Raw genomic sequence first — 20,502 nt, 5'->3', positions numbered from 1 at the left:
CTCCCCAGAGTCACTTATACAGGTGAAGTATTATCTTCCATTGCCATTCTCTAAACACGTTTTTAAGGCTCTTTACTGATTAAAAAAAAAAAAAAAAAAAAGCCGAGCTGGGGAGTATCTGAACAACTGTATTCTGTGGAACTGTCTTCCCATTCTAATACGGGATGGGCTCTTCACTAGCTCAGAAGTTCACCTCTCTCTTTTAAAAACTGGATTTCTGTGTATTAGAGGGGCCAGAGAGAACATAAATATTCAGATGCATGAAAAAAAAATTTTACCAGGCAGAAAATTTAAAAAATAAGAAGCAAATTTCCTTATTAATTTCAATACCCTAGTACTTTTCTGTTTTCTACAAAAGATATCCTAAGAATGATTCATATTCAAAGAAAAAAAACTATTTGAACAGTTTCTTAGTTGTTTATTATTGGTGGTGGAAGGTGAAACCCAAAAGAGCATCACGGAGTAGGTATATAGTCTTTCCTAAAAGTGTAGCTATCTACAAAGGACTACACTTTAGGACAAAGTCCTACAGAACTGTATATAAAGACAGTTGTTTAGCGAAATCCCATACAAGTTTAAAAGGAGCAACTGGAAACGTAGAAAAAGCAATGAAGTTAACATTGTGGAAAGTTTATTATTTCAAATAAAATAACCAAATTGAGGTGGACTTATGCATTCAGTTATTCCTAGTACCATATTCTAGATATTTTTTTTAATATGCTTTAAAAGAATAAAAAGAATCTTCTCTCCCTCATTGGTACATAACCAATTAAAGATAGAAGACATGGAAAATCAAACTATGCGTTATTTCCACAACTTTTAAATTCGGTATTTTGAAATAATAGAGAAATCAGAGTGATTTAGTGAAAGAATCAGAAATTGCATTTGTTCAAAATGCAATAGTGCTGAGGCTGGGTGCTGCACACATGTATGTGCCACTTGGTAGAGCACACATGTTATGATGCACAAGGACTGAGGTTCAAACACCCAGTCTCCTCATGCAGGGGTGAGGGAAGCTTCACAAATGGTGAAGCAGTTGAGCAACTGTAGTTGTGTCCCTTTCTCTCTCTCCCTGTCTTCTCCTCCCTCTCAAGCAGTAATGCAAGGCTGGGCAGTGGTGGTGCCCCTGGTTGTTACAATATGCACAGACCCAGGCAGGTTCAATCCCCCAGTCCCCACTGGCAGGGGGGTCGCTTCACAAGCAGTGAAGCCGGTCTGCAGGTATGTCTATCTTTCTCTCTCCCTCTCTACGTCCCCCTCTGCTCTCCAGTTCTCTTTGTCCTATCACTAATAATAATACAAAAAAAGTATATCTGGGGGAGCAGTGGGTTCACAGTGCTGGCACTGAGCCCCAGTGATTAAAAAAAATAGTTTCTGAAGTATTTCCTTTTTTAAAAAAATTTTTTTAAAAATTGATTTATTTATTCCCTTTTGTTGCCCTTGTTGCTTTACTGTTGTAATTATTATTGTTGTCTGTCTTTGTTGTTGGATAGGACAGAGAGAAATGGAGAGAAGAGGGGAAGACAGAGAGGAGGAGAGAAAGATAGACACCTGCAGACTACTTCACCGCTTGTGAAGCAACTCCTCTGCAGGTGGGGAGCCGGGGGCTTGAACCAGGATCCTTCTGCCGGTCCTTCCGCTTTGCGCCATGTATGCTTAAGCCGCTGTGCTACCGCCCGACTCCCTCCAAAGTATTTCCATTGAAATTAATGTGATAGTTTTTTTTTTCTTTTTTTTTTCCTGCAAAAAGTGTTGGAAAAAAAAGTTGCTATTACAAAGGCAGGCATATGCCTAACTGGATCTGAATGACTAAGAGCTCCTGGGGCCTGATCTGAAGGAGATACATGAGAACTTGTGTTATTATTACATGAGAACCTGTATTATTTTGTTCATTTAGGTCACACTCTACGAGGATTTATGTGAATTTACAGGCTGGCATTTTTTTTTTTCATAATTTTAAAAGTAAGCGACTTCTTACTGAAGGATAGGGAGCCAGTCACAAGGGTAGCAAAAGCAACAGAAACGACAGGTACTAGTTAGACACTAGTTGTCCCAAAGTGCTGGAGACATCTTGTTTTGTTTGTAGCCATAAACCTTTAGAGTCAGGGTGACTGTCACTCACCACACACACCGAATGACCCTGGGTCACTGGCATCGATTTAGTAAGGAAGAACATCAGTGACCTAAAAAGAATCGAGGGGAAAAGGACATTATCTGTCTTTCTATCTATAATTGAGAGAAAAAAATCAGTTGGATGAAGATCAACTTCTATGATAGACAGTGAGGCCATCTTCCAGGAAGGATTATCTGACAAGACTATGTGATACGCATTTCCATAATTTTAGTCTCCTTTTTTTCTGAAATTATAATTCATTGGTATTAATGTCTGTTTCAGTCAGCCAATAAACAGTAAGTACTATTGCATAGTATTTAGTGTACAGGAGGGGCGTTAGGAAGGCCAATGGTGCAGCAGGTTAAGTGCATGTGGCACAAAGCTCAAGGAATGGTGTAAGGAAGGCCAGTGGTTTCTGCTTAGCCCTGTCTATCTCTAGCTTGCAGTGTCCTTAGTGATTAATGTGTGAGTTTCCCCGGGCTCACGATCTTTGCCTTCTCACTACCACTAAGCATATTTCTTGTTGGTACTGACTGCTCAGGAAATGCAAGTAGATCTCGGAGAGTCTCCTATCTGTAGCACATTGTTAATGATTTGGACCACTATATTTATTTGTACTTTTAAAAAATCATTTGACTAGGAAAATAATGAGTTACCTGACAGTGATTAACTCATGGATACAGTTTCTTATCTCCATTCTTATCTCCTGTACACCATTCCCACCATCAACTTAAGTGGTTTCTCTGCCATCCTCTACCATGTCTCCAAGCATTTTCTTTTATCTGTTCCTTAATATCAACTTATTTTTCCCCAGATTGCTGTGAAGATGAGGTGAGGTAATATTATATGTGAAAGCACTATGGCAGTTACTAAGAGACAGGCTCCGTGACAATGTTGGAAAGTCACCACCATGTGGTAGCAATAGCAGTGACCTGGGTGACAGGTAGACACATTAAATGCTGTGTACTATTTTGCTAGGTGAAGAAGGTATTAGAACTGGGAAATTGACAACATCGGGGCAAGTTACTGGATGTGGCATAGGACTTTCAGCTTTCTCATCTCTACACTGGAGACACACAGGAAAAAAAAAACATACTTAAGGTACCTCATGGTGCATGGCACATATTAATGAAAAAGTCCTAGTTTTTATTCTTCAGTTAAAATGTCCATTTATTCTGCCATCAATGTGAATAGTAAAAATGGTAGCTTGAACTGATATTTTATAATATTATATTCCTGTCTGGTAACATGGAAGTTCAAGACAATAGCTAAACTCAGTAACAACATAACACATCCAAAAAAGTACATGGAACCATTAATGACACCATAGAAAATTGTCTTAGATGCTTTTTGGAGAGGCAGCAAATAAATGGCAGTTGAAATAAATGTATGAGTGAATGAATGGATGAATAAAAAGAAATACAAATAACTTTATAATTTAGTGGACTTAGCTTTCTTAAATGGCCGGGTTAGAGGTGCTATTCCTTTTTTTTTTTTTTTTTTTTTTTATGAAAGCAAGGTAAGCTTCAGTAAATGGAAATATCAGAAGAGATTAAACTTATTAAACTGATTTTGTTGTGTTTGTTCACCCTCCATTAATACTTTGGGAGGGTCATAAAATCGCTATAGAAAATGTAATTTCTGTATATAGTTGAGACCTATATTTAGCTTGTAAGTCACAAAAATATATAATACTTGAACTTGCCTAAAATAAATATTAAAAAAAATCAGATCTAATCAGAGAGTCTTTTCATTCTATTAACATCATTTTATCAATTCAGAGCTCCTCAGTTTTCTTTTATAAGTGATTACATCCTTTAATGAGCTGATTTCAATTTAATCTTAAAGAAAATTAAGAAAGAGGAATAATCAGATACATTTAGGTAACCTAAGGAAATCCCTACCACCACCATCACCACCACCACTACCACCAAATAATCTGCCGAATCCTGGTCTCACTTAGCACAAATGACGCTCTCTTTCAATAATGAAAATGCAGTGGTTGAGGAAAGAATCAGAAAATGATAGCTCTTTTGTCTGTATACTTTACAAATGCCAGTATTTCTAGTATCTTACTATTTCTTAGTACAAATACATTTCAAGTCCTTTTAAATTTTGTTTTTATTTTTTCTAGACTACGTATTTATATATACTTTCAGATCAGTATAATTAAAAAAATATATTTATCTGCTTTATCTAAATGAGATAGAGATGGTGAGTGTGTGTGTGTGTGTGGGGCGGGGGGGTAGATAACATAATGGTTATGCAAAGAGACTCACAAGCCTAAGGCTTCAAAGTCCCATCTTGCAACAAAGGAAATGCAAAATACTCCTAATTATCAGGAGTTTGCAAGTAGAGAGGACTGGGAAAAAGGCAGGATTTTCACTCTTGCCATGTTCTCGGGCAAAACCACCATCTGCACTTAAGTAAGCTGCAACCCCTTTACCAGTGCTTAGCATGCAGTGAGAATATCGATTTAGATTCCTCAGGAAACTTCCTTTTTCTTTTCTAGGACATCCCAGAGCTCTTTGCCACAGTACCTAATTAGGGATGGCCAGTGTTGTCATTCAGGAAATTTTAGGAATGGAAAAGACAGATCTGGGGCTGTGGTGGTGGCACACCTGGTGGAGCGCATGCTTCACCATGCGCGAGGACTAGAGTCCAAGCGTCCCTGAACCTGGGTTCTTGAGCATAGTGATATGCGTGCTTAACCTCGAGCACCACCCCTCAGTTCTCTCTCTTTCCTCCTCTCTCTCTCTTTCTCTCTCTCAAAGTAGTAAGGATACGTAATTTTGAGATAGACTCTTTTAAGTCTCGAAACTTTACATCAGGCTCAACCTGACGCTGTTGACTGGCTACTGAAGAAGGGCAAACGCTAGAAGAAGAAGAATACTTGAACTATCTTTGGTTTGCAACTTTGTGTTAAGTCCCAAGAATTGCTATCATTTCTGTTAGAGGCTGAAAAGTCTCCTAAACATCATAGCGGTCATATTTCTTTTTTTAAAAAATATTTTATTTATTTTTTAATATTTATTTATTCCCTTTTGTTGCCCTTGATGTTTTATTGTGGTAGCTATTGTTGTGGTTATTGATGTCATTGTTGTTGGATAGGACAGAGAGAAATGGAGAGAGGAGGGGAAGACAGAGATGGGGGAGAGAAAGACAGACACCTAAAGACCTGCTTCACTGCCTGTGAAGCGACTCCCCTACAGGTAGGGAGCCAGGGGCTCAAACCGGGATCCTTGCGCGTTGTACCACGTGTGCTTAACTCGCTGCACTACAGCCCGACTCCTATTTATTTTATTTTTGAGAGTGATGCAGAAAGAGAAACAGAGAAATACTAGAGCACCGCTCAGCTCTGTTTTATGATGGTGCAGGGGATTGAACCTGGGACTTTGGAGCCTCAGGCATGAGAGTCTGTTTGCATAACCATTGTGCTATCTCCCCCGCCCAGCTGTCATATTTCTTACAGCCATAGTGATCACTAATGAATCCATTCTCTAAGATACTCCAAAAACATCAGAAAATTAACATAGCAATACTTAATTTATACCTGATTAATAATTTAGACATTGAGAAATACTGCTCCAAGTACATCACCATTATTTAGACAGTGAGTACATCTATGTTATTCTCTGAGAGACAGATGAATAAATAGGGCAAAAAATCAGTGACTCTCCTACTGATATAATGTCAAGGGACCAACAATACATTCCTTTATCTCTACCAGGACTTCTCTAATCTCCTCGTTGAATTCTAGAATTCCATTATTTTAGCTTTAAGGGTTTGATTTCTATTTACTTGTCTGCCAAGTCCCCCTGGAAAGATACCTGTTTAAATTGTGACTCCCGTGGGTTGTTTTTTTTTAAGTACAAATACATTTCAAGACCTTTTAAATTTTGTTTGTTTTTATTTTTTAATTTATTTTTATTTTTATTTTTTTTCCTCCAGGGCTATTGCTGGGCTCAGTGCCTGCACCATGAATCCACCGCTCCTGGAGGCTATTTTTTTCTCCCTTTTGTTGCCCTTGTTGTTGTAGCCTTGTTGTGGTTATTATTATTGCCATTGTTGATGTTGTTCGTTGTTGGATAGGACAGAGAGAAATGGAGAGAGGAGGGGAAGACAGAGAGGGGGAGAGAAAGATAGACACCTGCAGACCTGCTTCACCACCTGTGAAGCGACTCCCCTGCAGGTGGGGAGCCAGGGGCTCGAACCGGGATCCTTACAACGGTCCCTGCGCTTTGCACTACATGCGCTTAACCCACTGTGCCACCGCTCGACCCTGTTTTAATTTTTTAAGACTATGTATTTATATATACTTTCAGATCAGTAAAAATGTAAAAATATACTTTATCTGCTTTATTTAAATAAGATAGAGATGGTGAATGCAAGGGAGATAGCATAATGGTTATGCAAAGAGACTCTCATGCCTGAGGCTCCAAAGTCCTACCAGGTTCAATCCCTTGTGCCACCATATACCATAACCCAACTGGTTTTGCTAGAGCACAGGAGGAGAGTTCCAGACATCTGAGAGGACACAAAGGTCAGGGTCCTCTAAGAAAGAGGCTCTAGCAAAGGTGTGTTGGTGGTTGGTGTACATAGAGGCTGACTTGAAATCGAGCCTCAGGTCTGAGTGCTTGTTGGTGCTGTGGATATTATAAGACTGGTGCTGGCCACAGAGGGAACATTTATGTATCGTGAACATGGGTAACCCCTGAATATCATGACCTCATTTTTCTTCCTAGAGAACAAATGACTCAAAAGCCATTGACCCTTACAATAGGAGGATGTGGACAGTGCTGATCAGATTCAAATGCTCTTAGTTTAGTTTCTTTTTCAATATAATCTTTTCAATTGTTATTTGATCAGACAGAGACAGAAAGAAATTGAGAAGGGAGGGGGAGACAGGGAGAAAGACAAAGAGACACCTACAGCCCTGCTTCACCACTCCAGAAGCTTTCCCCCTGCAGGTGGGGTCTGGGGGCTTAAACCTGGGTCCTTGAGTAAGATGATGTGTATGTGTTTAACTAGGTGTGCCACTTCCTGGTCCCTTTAGTTTATTTTTAGTTTATTTTTGAGTGGTGAAAAAAAAAAACAACTGTGACTATAAATGTGTCTTTTATTACTCTACAAGTAAACTGTCCAGAGCTAGGGATGAAGACTAATTTGACAATAAAATATGAATCTGAGGTTTCATGAACCTTATTTTGCTGGGATTGAGTATGTCCCATATGTTCACTGATTTTGTTAGGATAATTTGAATGATACTGTCATTCTGTTATCCATGTGCACTGTTTTTTTTTTCATTTTCATATCACTAGGATAATGACTTTATGAATAATATGTTCATAAAGACATATTGCATGAAAATGATTCATTAGTCTCTATTGAAATATAACTGAGAAAAGAGACATTCATCAATGTAAAGAGATAAATGAGCCTTCTCAATTTTGTTTGAATAAAACAAGCAGAAATGTTCCTTTGATGATGGAAATGCCTTTCTTCACACAATCTTCTTTTTCAGATGAGTGGTACAAGGAGGCACCACTGGCTACCCAAGCCTTAAACTGGCTTCTCATGTTTTCCTGAAACTTATAGTGAGATTTTCTGTAAACAAAAATAGGCGGGAAAGCACTTCTTCAAGTACTTGATTTTTATTCTAATTTAGGGCTCTGTGTTCTCCAGAGGAATCATCAGAAATCTAATCATTTCAAATTTTGTTCTTCAAATGCATCAGCAAGAGAAGAAAGGGCTATCTCCAAAAAAGTGAATATGTGTACGTACACATAAAAGAAAGTCAGACAAAAACTAAAAATAAAAGAACATGAGTCAGAGAAGTGGTCCTGAAAGCCACATAAACACCATGTTATCTGCACAATCCAAAAAGCAACGCTGTTAAGGAAAGACCTGGTCATCCTCTGTTTGGCTCTTCAGAGTCACTTAGCAGGTAAGAGTCTGGGCTCTCCATTATTATTTGCCCTGGTGCTTTGGGGACTCTCCAGAGTCTCTAAGCAGGGTTTCGTGTACAGCCTAAACACATTCAGTGAACAAGCAACATTCATTGGCTTTGGTATGCTGACGCATGTAGGCCAGGTCATACTTACTTTCTGAAGAGGTAGTTCTTGTAGATCAAATTTAGACTTAGTCTGCAAGTTTAAAGTCATGCTTCTGCCTGCATGCATTGCTGAAATACCTCCATAGGGCAGCATGCCAAGGTTAACTGTGCTGTGTTTGTGAGCAGCATTCTGAGTAGAGGAAATAATCATGTAACAGGGTGTGAACACATGCTCAACAAACTTATCAGTACATGAACATGTTTAAATTTAGAACATTTAACTTTCAGCGGGCAAACAGCAGCTTTCTTTTTTTTTTTCCACATGCACTTGGTCAGACAGAAGCATACAGTCCACAGTGTTAGGTATGCACATAGTGAGTACCATCCAAACTACAGAGAAGACAGAAAGCAAGAGATACGCACTGCCTGACATTTGCTGCAAATCCAAAGCGATAAAAATCTCTCTCTCTATATATATATATCGGATAGGAACGATTTTGGACAGACACGTAGGGTATTTTATTACTTTTGAAAAAAATCCAGTGAGGCCTCAGTCAAATCACATCAGTTGCAAAGCTCATGTCCCCTTTTTCCACCTTGAGCTCACATACAAAGAATAAAGACTAGGTTTTCAATTTGTCTTAAAACAAATACATTGCAATGTTAAAGCTGGTGTCCTCTGTTTCTCATTCTCTAAGCACAACTATAGAAACTCTGAAAAAGAGCTGCTAGAAAAAAAAAGTCAGTCTGATCATTGGCCAATCTTACTGATGAATTTAGTAGATCACTCAAATCAATTACATTGCTTGTATGTAAAATTCTAGTAGTATAGTTTTTTGTTTGTTTGTTTGTTTCTTAAAAACTGACATGTAATGGGTTGGAAAGAGAGGGTGTGTGCTTTGCTATGTGCAGCCTAGATTTGAAATTATGCACATAAAAGACCCCAGCTTTGACAAAAAAGAATAATTTGCATTGAAGCTGGAGGTGTTCCATAATGAAACTATAGGAATTGTGATTTGAATGATGTCAGTCTAATCTACCTAGAAACCTATAAAACAAAACACTCAAATAACATTCACATTATGGCTGTCCATTTATAGCCAGAGCTAAAGTTAGTCAGAATTTCTGTTACTTTTCTAATAGAACCTCATTTAAAACTTAGAATGTGCTGGAATTGGAGTATTGCACCAAAGTAAAAGACTCTGGGGTGGGTGTGGGGGAGAATACAGGTCCAAAAAGGATGACAGAGGACCTAGTGGGCATTGTACTGTTATGTGGAAAACTGGGAAATGTTATGCATGTACAAACTATTGTATTTACTGTAGAATGTAAAACATTAATTCCCCAATAAAGAAATTAAAAAATAAAAATAAAATTAATAAAAAAAAAGAATTTAGAATGTATTGCATGCCCTGCCATCAAGTGGTTTCCATCACTGAGTGCTCTCAATCAATCTTTATACTTAGAGTGGTAATGTAATTACTGACAGCATTTGACCTCTCCTGAAATTTTCTTCTTTTGGAAAAATATCTGTGGAAGTTAACTAACTTAGCATATTAAAATGAAATCCCACACATATTACTGTACATCAATAGCAGGGAGTTGTTCTATCAAAAGCTGTTATTTTTAAAGAAACAGGTTTTCCCCAGAGGGATAAAGAACAGTGAAGTTCCCAATGGAGGGGATGGAATACAGAACTCTGATGGTGGCAATTATAACTCTCTTATCCTACAATCTTGTTAATCAGTATTAAATCACTAATAAAAAAAAAACCAAAAGAAATCACGCTGAAAAAAAAGAAACAATTTTAGCATAAAAATGCCTTGGAATTAAATTGAAAATTTGTAATATTCCTGATGACATGCATGTTTACCAATTGTATTTCTTATGTGTCCTTGATTATTTCAAGAGATTTTTTTTCCCCCTTCTTCTTATTGTCATCATTCTAGCAAAGAAAGGGGCACTGAGGAGCATGGGATCCTGCCAACGGTAACACAAGAGACTTTCCTGACTGAAAGCACTAAGGGGTCCCTGTTTCAGTCCCTGCCACAGCAAGCCAGAGCGAATCAGTGCTTTGTCAAAACAGCAAAACAAAACAAAACAAACACACAAACACACAAACAAAAAACCACTGAACATTTCAGTCTAGGACCTCAATGTTTTCTCATCTCCAGTGGAAGAGTTGTGTTCTCAGACATAAGAGCTCATGTTTTAAACTCTGTTACACTGAGACCTGGTGTGTGTGTGTGTGTGTGTGTGTGTGTGTGTGTGTGTGTGTGTGTGTGTGTGTGTGGCGGGGGACAAGAGCCTTGTGGTTTCATTAGAGGAGAAAACAAGCGTCTGTTTATCTAGAGCAGCACTACGACCTGCCTCTCAAAGGTCTACACTGAGAGAAACGTTTTCTTAACATTATGCTGACTGTTAAGTTTATCAGATGCTCAGGCCCCTAGGCATTTCTCTTTTATAAGGGCTGGGCAAAGATCCTGTACTTTGGAGTCTAACTATTTGATTTCCAGGGCCTAAATGGCTTAACTAAATTTTACTGAGGAGAAAATACTTCAAGTTCCCAGTGCAAGTCCATATTGGACAGAATGTTAAGAGGCACAGCTTTGTCAAAACTAGTTTTACATATCACTTCTGTGTGTTAGGACTCTGAATTAATCTTGTTCAGTGGCAGGAACTTTTTCAGGAAGATAATGCCTGAAGAACTCAGTAACTCAACTGAGAGGGGGGAAAAGTAGTAATACTTGGTGGATGAGAAAAAACCAAGATCCCATGGATTGAGGCTGGGCTATAAGGTGACTTGATTTCTTGGGATTAATTGAGAATCTATTGAACATACACTGAAATTGTTCTGAAAAAATGAAAGACAGACCTAGGGAATTGTAAACACTTACAACAAAGGAGATATGTGGAAACTATATTAAAAAGGAGGTATTGTCACGGCAATGGAAAACATATCAGCTTTCTTTTTGCTGTCTGAATTTAGGATTGGTGGGACTTTTACTGACCCAAATCCTTGCTTATGTCTTCCAGTCCTGACTCCAAATCCGTGCTCCAACTAAAACTATTATCTATTATCTTTTTTTGTTTGTTTGTTTTGTTAGATCTGACAAACCAAGAACTAATTACCAAGGACATCAATCAGTACATAATGGTAATCAATGCTTAAAATGTTGTTGTTTCTTTGTCATGCTTTGTTTTCACTCACTCACTCACTTCTTCCCACCCTCCCTCCCTCCTCTGTTGCCTCATTGTACATTTGCTCCAGAAAGTGTCTTAGAACCTTTCTTGACTAGTTCATCTTACCCTGTTACGTATGGTCGTGTCTACACGAGGCCAGAGTTCCCAAACTGTATTGTATTATTTGGCCCCAAATATTGTCGCCCTCCGAGTTATCTGTCTACAAGGAGGGTGTAACTTGAGGTAAGGCATGGTGACAACCGACCAGGTGTCTCCCACTGACAGCCAGTCATGAGGCTTTGAAGAGGCTCCCTTCACTGGGACGGAGCACACCTATTTGAAACAGACATTCTGATGAAATATTTTGCAAGGCAGAACCAATTTCCATATTGTGACACTAATACCCACAACCCACATTTAGCCACTCTTTTTCCTCAAAAGTAACTGTTCCCTTGCCATGTAGACACGACCGACCAACATCGGATTTAAAGAGCGCAACTGTAAACACAAAATTCAGTATTAAAGTAGTGTATAATTAATGTGGTAACCTGTGCTGCCAGCAGGAAACCAGGTAACACAGGAAGACGACCGCGTGAGCTATTCTACGGACACACTATTATCCAGGCTCTCAATTTATACCAAGCCTTTGAGCCTAAATAATGAGAACAATAGATCCTCCTTTCACAAAAAGAATCTTCAAGATTCTAAGGTCAATGAAGAGTACACGAAGCTCTCTGCACCGAAGCTATGAAGTAAGTATACTCCAGGATAGTCAGTTAATCCTAATTCTAGAAGATGAAACACCAATTTCTCTTAGAGACATGAACAGGCACCAGTAAACATGTATGTGCTTTCTATGGCTTTCTTCCTTAAGCTCTCTTCAATCACTGTGCAATCCACGCTTTATTATGACTTCTCTTTTAACCAAACTGGGATTAATTTTTCTTTTTCCTGCTACAACAAACATTAATTCGTAATCATGTAGTCTTCAGAAAGACATCTACTTTTCTTGTCTGTAATATGAATTGAATCCACACATTTTTCTCCATACAAAGCCCAACATTCTAAATGGCAAGTTTTTTTTTTTTTTTTTTTTAAATGAAATACAATAATGTGTAGGAGGGCATTCAGTCTTCGCTTATTTTATTTTTGGTATCTTGCTGGGAGGATTATTACTCATTAGAGGTAATAACTTTAGTATCCCCCAAGCAATAACTATATGCAAATGTTATAAACAACTTAGGCCTGCCTTTAATATGAGTGTCCATGAAGAAAGGGGTAAAACACTCACTTTTTTTTTTTTTTTTTAAATAGAGGCAGTAAACATCCTATGCTCAGGTCACTAGAGAACAATTCTGTGTCTTAAGTGAGGAATTTTGCCTTCATGGCTAAAAAGCAATTGAAGCACCGTCCTGTATCACAAAGTCAAATACTTACTTACTAACCATTTTTAGGCAATATTCAACCCACAATTCACCTGTAGGCACGGACTCTCAAAGGGCATCGCACAGTATCAATGAAAAACTATCACACCCGACCCCCCCAACACACTACATGAAGGTAAATTAAATGCTGGTCTTCTATCCACTCACGTGGTTCATGCTTCACTACATATGCTTAGAAAGACTGGTAAAATAGAACTAAAAGCAGGAGGGGTAGTCTTACAGAGAAAGGCCAAACATACCCTGTCTAACCTTCTAGCTTCTATATGTCTAAGCAGCTGTTGTCTCCAGTCTGCAGGCATTTTACCACAGCTCTCCTCTCCCTTCACAGGAGTAGGCCTTGTCTTTATATCACTGTTATCTGATGGCTTGTCACCATAGTTACCCAAGTTATAGTCAGACGGTATTTTTTCCAAAAGAGCTGCCATAGTCGGCCTAGCTGAAACTGGCCTGGTTTGGGAGGCACCGTAACTCTCTGTACTGTAGCTTCTTGCAGACAATGGCCTCCTTTGGGTAAGGGTTTTAACCGGAAAACTTCCCGCCTGAGCTTTCACTTCTTGATATGAAGGGAGTTCATCTTCATACCTGCCATTCCTTTTCAGGAACTGGGATTCAGTCACTGACACACTGCTTTGGCGATCTAGGCCTCCCCTGTAGGGAGGACGACCGTACCTGTCACCTGGAGGTAGCTCATGTGGTTCACTGACCCTTCTAAACATGGCCATTTCTGTGGAGCTTGCCAGGGAGTCTGCTCTCCTCAAGAAGCCCGCCCTGGCCCCTTGGCTCGCAAACTGGGCATTCATCACAGCGTCTTCGTTGACAGATGGCTGAGAAAATGAAAACATTTGTTCCATGGGTGGGTATCCTCTGTAAGCTCTGGGACTAACCAGATCTTTCGCCATGTTTTTGCCAGGCTGTTGTACGTACTCAGAGTTGTGTTGGAAAGGAGGTGGTATCCTCTTTTCTGCTTTCACTTCCACTGCTCCTTGGGGGTTGAAGCTTTGGTCAAACTGGTAGACTTTTTTCATCATGGAAGCTTTTTGTTGTAATGGTCCTTTACTGCTTCCGTATGTCAGCATCTCATCATCCAGCATGGGGACAGACTGACTTCGAGACATGCTGGACATGCCATGCTCTGGCCCCAACATTTTATCTGGTCGTTCATGGCTTCCTAAGTGATCACTCCCAGTAGCATAGTTTTCTAAGGGTATATTATAGACTTTGTATGTACCAATGTCAATCTCATCGATACTCTGTGACTTTTTGAACTTATTGGACTTGATATCTTTCATTAGTGGGGAAAGCCTCTCTGTACTTTTGCTAATGGAGATGACACCTTTAGAAGATTCTGGGCGGCAGTGGATTTGAGATAAGACATTACTAAGACTCCTGTTGGGATTGGAATCATGATACTCCCATGGCACTCCTGGAGAAAAAGGACTAGGTATGTCAACAGGTTCTTTCATATGTTCTTTCCTTTCAGGCAATGGGCTGGTAGTGGGTGTGGTCTCTAATTTGGAAGGAAAAGCAGTCCTGTCTTCAAAAGGACTAGGGGTTCTGGTCCAATTCTGCCAAGGATTGGAAGGAGGCACTTCTGTTTCTGGTGTGTGTCTGTGAGTAGACTGCTCAAGTTCCAGAGGGACACCGACAATCCTCTCCTGCCTAATCAAAGGCCTGCGACTGTGAGACGATGTGCTTCTAGATTTGGAACTCAAGAGAGGGTTACTGTTGGCGTTCTCGCCTGTGGCTTCCTCTGCAACAAATCCCGTGTTATCATAATGGGAGCCATCCGTCCAGTTGTCAGTGAAAGCATCACTCATCGGCAGCCGGTCAGGACGTTGTGGTAGATTCCCAGGGGGAACAGCCTCCCGCTGACTGAGTAATGGCTTTGAATCAAGAGGCTGTGGGAAAGACTGAGCAATCCTGTGAACACAAGGGGAAGGAGAAAGAAAAGAACAGTGAAGAACTAAATTTTAATCAGAAAGAGAATAAGCAGGTAATAATGCCACCACCCATTCTCTACTGTCCTCCGGTCACGCCTCACTTATGATTAAATAGAATGGTTATTTCCTGTCCAGAACAAACAAACAGACAAACAAAATACTTCTCCCACTCTGCTATTTTATTTCTTCTTAGTAATGATTACTGTTGAATATATATAATTCACTTACCTATCATCTCTAGTGTGTATTGTTTTTATGCCCTCTCCTAGTATATAAACTCAAACAGCCAGAGAAATGCTCACACCAGGCATAGTCTATATAGTGTATGACAGGCAGTAAACAGTGATTGTATATTTGTTGAAAGAAATATATGTGTACATTAATAATTCTAAACATTTTATCATTTCATTTCTAGTCTCCATTCTTAGAAGCACTGACTCGATAGCTCTCCAAACTCTTGGCCGACAGTTAGGGTACCTCATTTATAATTTCTTACTATATTCAAAATTCCCAAATAATCTTCAGAGAACATGTGTTTGAAGACCAGTTACTGAACAGTCTAAATTCATTCTTTCTCTAGAATACAAATGACTCTATTTCATATTACACCTTTTGGTCATTGTCATATTTATACATGTAGATGACAATATATAAGATGTGAAAACATTTTAAATTTCTTCTAGACTACTTGAACACTAGTAATATTGAATTACATATCTTTTATCAATAAGATAACAACTTTTAAAATAGTTTTTGCTATTTGAAAAAATGCCATTTAGAAGGTAATGCTAACAAAGTGCATACCTTAATTTTAGCTGATGTCACAAATACAAAGTTCATAAACTGGAAGCAAGCTAGGATTTTAATTACAGCTATAAGGGAGCAAAGATATGTCACCCACAAAATATGTCTTTGGCAAAAGGATAGTTTCATAGGAAAGACTCTGATGGTAGAATGGGGGTGAAGTAAGGACTTTCTCAGGGAAGAAACAATCAGTGCAGAAGACAAAAATTTAAGTTTGCATGCCTTTGCTTTACAGTGTCCGTTTTGGTGGCATTCTCAACTTGTCTTGCCTGTCTCTTTCCCAAAGTCCTCTGTGTTTGTTAAGCTGTAAAACTACATGGGAGTGGTCAGGTGGTGGCCAATTTGGTAGAATGCACATATTAAAATGTGCAAGGACCTAGGTTCAGGCCTCCAGTTTCCACCTGCATGGGGGCAGGGGGGCTCTTCTTAAGTGGTGAAGCAGTACTGCAGGTATTTTTCATTCTCTTTTTCTCTCTACCTCCTCCTTCCCTCTCAATTTCTGTCTATAAAAAAAAAATAGAGGGGGAGAAAGAGAGAGAGAGAGAATAGAACAAGGGAAAATAAAATAAAAAAGGTTGCCTAGAGCAGCAGAATCATTCTGCAGGATCCAGCCCCAACAATAACCTTGGTGGCCATTAACAAAACAAAAAACTCAGAAAACTACATGGCGAGTTACTCAGAATTTCTTGATGTCTCCCGTGCAAAGGACTTACAAATACTATTAAAAATGTTCTCTTTGGTTTTTCTCTTATTCCTCATGCTTGTCTGATTATTAGTCCTCCCTTAAAAACTCAGAGTGTGTGTGTGGGGGGGGCATCGGGCGGTGGCGCAGTGGGTTAAGCGCATGTGGCGCAAAGCGCATGTGGCGCAAAGCGCATGTGGCGCAAAGCGCATGTGGCGCAAAGCGCATGTGGCGCAAAGCGCATGTGGCGCAAAGCGCATGTGGCGCAAAGCGCATGTGGCGCAAAGCGCATGTGGCGCAAAGCGCATGTGGCGCAAAGCGCATGTGGCGCAAAGCGCGTTGGAGCCCCCGGCTCCCCACCTGCAGGGGAGTCGCTTCACAGGCGGTGAAGCAGGTCTGCAGGTGTCTATCTTTCTCTCCCCCTCTCTGTCTTCCCCTCCTCTCTCCATTTCTCTCTGTCCTATTCAACAACGAACAACGTCAACGATGGCAATAATAATAACCGCAAGGAGGCTACAACAAAAGGGGGGAAAATGGCCTCCAGGAGCGGTGGATTCACAGTGCAGGCACTGAGCCCAGCAATAACCCTGGAGGGGAAAAAAAAAACTCAGAGGGGATGCAGAATGATTTCTTTTTACCTATACGTGGGCATCGATTAGTATGAAGTTATTTTGCTTATTAATTAATAAATTACTAAAAGATAGTAGTATTAGTACATTTTGATTTGCTATTTTTTTTAAAAAAAATTATCTTTATTTGTTGCGTAGAGACAGTCAGAAATCTAGAGGGGAGAGGGAGGTAGGGAGAGAGACAGAGAAACAGCTGCAGCCCTGCTCCACCACTGGCAAAGCTTTCTCCCTGCAGGTGGGGATGGGGGGTTCAAACCTGGGTCCTTGTGCATTGTAACATGTGCTCTCAACCAGGTGCACCACTACCTGACTCTCTGATTTGCCATCTGTAGTGTAAGATATAGCAATAAATTTTAAAAAATGGGGGAGGTAAGATATGGGTAACTATATATTGAAGTCTGTGGCTTTTGTCTTTTCATATATCAAATGAAAATAATATAGAGTAGTAACATTTTGCAAAGCTTGAACACTACTTTTATCTTCATGCAGGTGCTGATAGATGATGACGACGTTGGTAGCAATACTACACCTGAATATTTACTTTGTACTAAATACACAGTTGTTTGACACACATTTGATCTTAATCGATAACACCACTTGTACAGTGAACTGTCCACATGCAACATATATTGGTATTGACAACACAGATTTTGATTTTCCAATTTTCAGAAAGCCTCATCTTGACTCTCACCTCAACCTATTGGTATTCTACCACGTGGCCCTTCCTCAATCACTTTGCCACGCTGAATGGGTTCATGCCTTCATGGAAACCCCAGGGCACTACCTTTGCTCACCTGCCCCCTTTGTCTTCTACACCACTATTAATTTCGAAATTAAGACGATTTCAACATTTGGTGATAGAGCTGCTGAAAATAAGTATTTGTGAACAGAAAAGAGGGGTTTTTCTAAACACACCTGTTACCCCACAAAGAATTATGTACTGCATCTTTAGTAGTTGGCTGCAAGGACCCCACTTTGACCCGGTTGTTAGAGGATCCCGAGGAAGCCTGGGAAGGCGAGTAGTCTGAGTAAGTGCCTGAGGAAACACTGTTATTCAGACAGTGAGTTTTGTCAACTTCAGACTCATCAGTTGACTCTGAAATGTAAAGGGGAAATTATTATAATAATAGGAACATTAGCAATTACATACAGAAAAGCAAGTGTGACAACAGCACTTGGATTAATATGAGAACTACGTATTTGTAAAATATTTCTAGGAGTGAGGGCGCATCATAGTTGGTCATGCACATGCATTGTAGCATAGTTTCCACGCTGGGCCGCAGTGTTACCTTTTTTGTCCTTCCCTAGCAGGACAAGTTTGGGTGGGTACAGAGGGGTCTCAGCTAATGAAGGGTGAAGTTCCCCAATCCTCATTTCATTAGCTGGATGAACAAAAGAATCCTGAGAGATATAATAATACAGGACAAGGAAAGTAAACATTTTAAACAGTGGTTAACCAAATGGTAATATCTTTATTTGGTTTAGATTTCAAGATGGAGTTCTAGAGTTTAATCTCACCGTGGAGCACCGGAAGTGAGTCATAGATATCACTAAAGTAAGATCCAAAGTGTCATTTCTTTCTTTTTTTTCTTTTTCTAATTTAAATGAGTCCTTTTATTCATTAGACACTTTTTGAAAAAAAATTTTTTTTTTAAATGTCTGGTACTGTGCAAATAACTGTAAAGATTCCAAAGAAAGACAAAATGTCACCCATGTCCTTTGGGAGTTTATAATCTAGTTTTGTGGGGGAAACATATAATTTATAACTACAATACAGGAATGAACATGATAAATCACATCTGAATAATACAGTACACGTCTTGTATGTACATATGTCAGAGTTCCAAGAGGTGCACTTTCCTGAGAATTTTTTTTAAAAAGGTTTATCACTAACCAACTAGATTAAAGAGAAAAAAAAAACAACAACACCTGAACTTACTACTAAACTCACTCTTAACTGCTACTCTTTTCCAAGTCATCTAAATTTCTGTAGGTCTACCATGTCTTCTTCCTAAGGTTTCTGGGTTTTTTTCTTTTCTTCTTTTTTTTTGTCATCATTATAACATACTGAAACTTCACTCTACTTTCATTCATGGAATGTAATGACCATCACTGGTACAATAATACTATTTTGTAGTGATGAAATTTTACATAAGACACCATGAATTTTAAGCCTCTGTAATCCAAATTCCTACCATTATTTACTCCTGGGCAAAGAAGAGACATTTTTATCTAGAAAAAATGAGAGTTTGCTATGTTATTTTTCCCAATGCTCTTATATTACCAGATGGATTAAGAATGGTAGCAATTTTTTGCATGACATTAATTTTAATTTTTTTTTTTTTTGCCTCCAGGGTTATCACTGGGGCTTGGTGCTTGCACTACAAATCCACTGCTCCTGCAGGCCATTTCCCCCATTTTGTTGTCCTTGTTATTATTGTTGCCATCGCTGTTGTTGGATAGATCAGAGAGAAGTCGAGAGAGGAGAGGAAGACAGAGAGAAGAAGAGAAAGACACCTGCAGACCTGCTTCACAGCTTGTGAGGTGACAACCCCTGTAGGTGGGGAGTCCTGGGGCTTGAACCAGGATCCTTATGCCAGTCCTTACGCTTTGTGTCATGTGCACTTAACCCAGTGCGCTACCACCCACCCGCCTGCATGACATTTATTTTTATATATTTCTGTTCTTAAACTTGAGATTAATGTGATCCTAAAACTTTTCAGTGGTTCCATTCATAGTACTCTCTTGTTTGTAACATTATTGTATTATTTAGAAAATTATATGTATGCATGGTCACGGGGGTTCATTACACTGGGCTGACATTTTTCAAATCAAGAAGAAAAAAGACAGAGAGGGAGGGAGGGAAGAGGAATTGGGAGGGTTAGGGAGAGCAGTAGAGAGAAGACGACATCAAGGCTTCTCCCACCCAGTGCCATAGAACTAATTTTCTGTACTGGTGTACTGCGGATTGTTACCTGGGTCATTAACACGGCAGAGTAGACACCCTCCCAGGTAAGCTATCTTATTTGTACCTAAAAATATCTTACTAAGTCACAAAAATAATATACTTGAGATTAAAATTTAATACGTGATATGAGTTCTACCTTATGGCGGATTGACTAGTAATAATTAGATAAAGATTATTATAAATTTTAGTCCTTCATTTTCTCTTTTGTTAACAGGTTTTGGCTTTAGGGTACCAAGAAAAATATTTTTCTTTATAATTGATCTGAATTTAGTCCTTTATCTTAATTTGTTGATTCAATTAGTCTTTTATATTTATTTATTCCTGAACAAGCCCTGGCCCTCTCAACTTACATTGAAAATGGATTCCAGAAGAATTTAAAGACGGGTGCTGTCTTTGTTGATCTCACAGCAGCCTATTACAGGTCTGGCACCGTGGTCTCCTGGTCAAGATCTCAAGATGCCTGCCTCCATGGGTGGCCAACACTATATCGTTTCTTCTCCAAAACAGAAGATTCCGGGTACATCTGGGTGACAAGTCTAGCAGATGGAGACTTGTCTCAAGTGGCCTCCCCCAGGGCTCTGTTCTGGCTCCTACGCTATTTAATATTTACATCAATGACCTCCCAGAAACTTCTTCAAGGAAGTTCATCTACGCCGATGACATCTGCTGTGCAACTCAGGCAT

General features: G+C 39.4%; 1 protein-coding gene across 2 annotated transcripts in view; it reads right to left on the bottom strand.

Moving 5' to 3' along the window:
* LRRC7 (leucine rich repeat containing 7) overlaps nucleotides 1-20,502 on the bottom strand; it is a 583,417-nt gene that overhangs the window by 92,186 nt on the left and 470,729 nt on the right. Inside the window, exons 19-22 of one of the 2 annotated variants that reach the window (XM_016189360.2) lie at nucleotides 18,141-18,252; nucleotides 17,767-17,947; nucleotides 13,036-14,716; nucleotides 8,218-8,358 (exon numbers count right to left, since the gene is read on the bottom strand). In XM_016189360.2, coding sequence (XP_016044846.2) covers nucleotides 8,218-8,358; nucleotides 13,036-14,716; nucleotides 17,767-17,947; nucleotides 18,141-18,252 — 2,115 coding nt within the window. The remainder of the gene's footprint in view (nucleotides 1-8,217; nucleotides 8,359-13,035; nucleotides 14,717-17,766; nucleotides 17,948-18,140; nucleotides 18,253-20,502) is intronic. The other variant, XM_016189361.2, reaches the window with a different exon arrangement.

This window comes from Erinaceus europaeus, chromosome 13 (genome assembly GCF_950295315.1).
Source record: "Erinaceus europaeus chromosome 13, mEriEur2.1, whole genome shotgun sequence".
In the NCBI taxonomy this organism is placed as follows: Eukaryota; Metazoa; Chordata; class Mammalia; order Eulipotyphla; family Erinaceidae; genus Erinaceus; species Erinaceus europaeus.
This window is presented reverse-complemented; position numbering and strand designations above follow the sequence as displayed.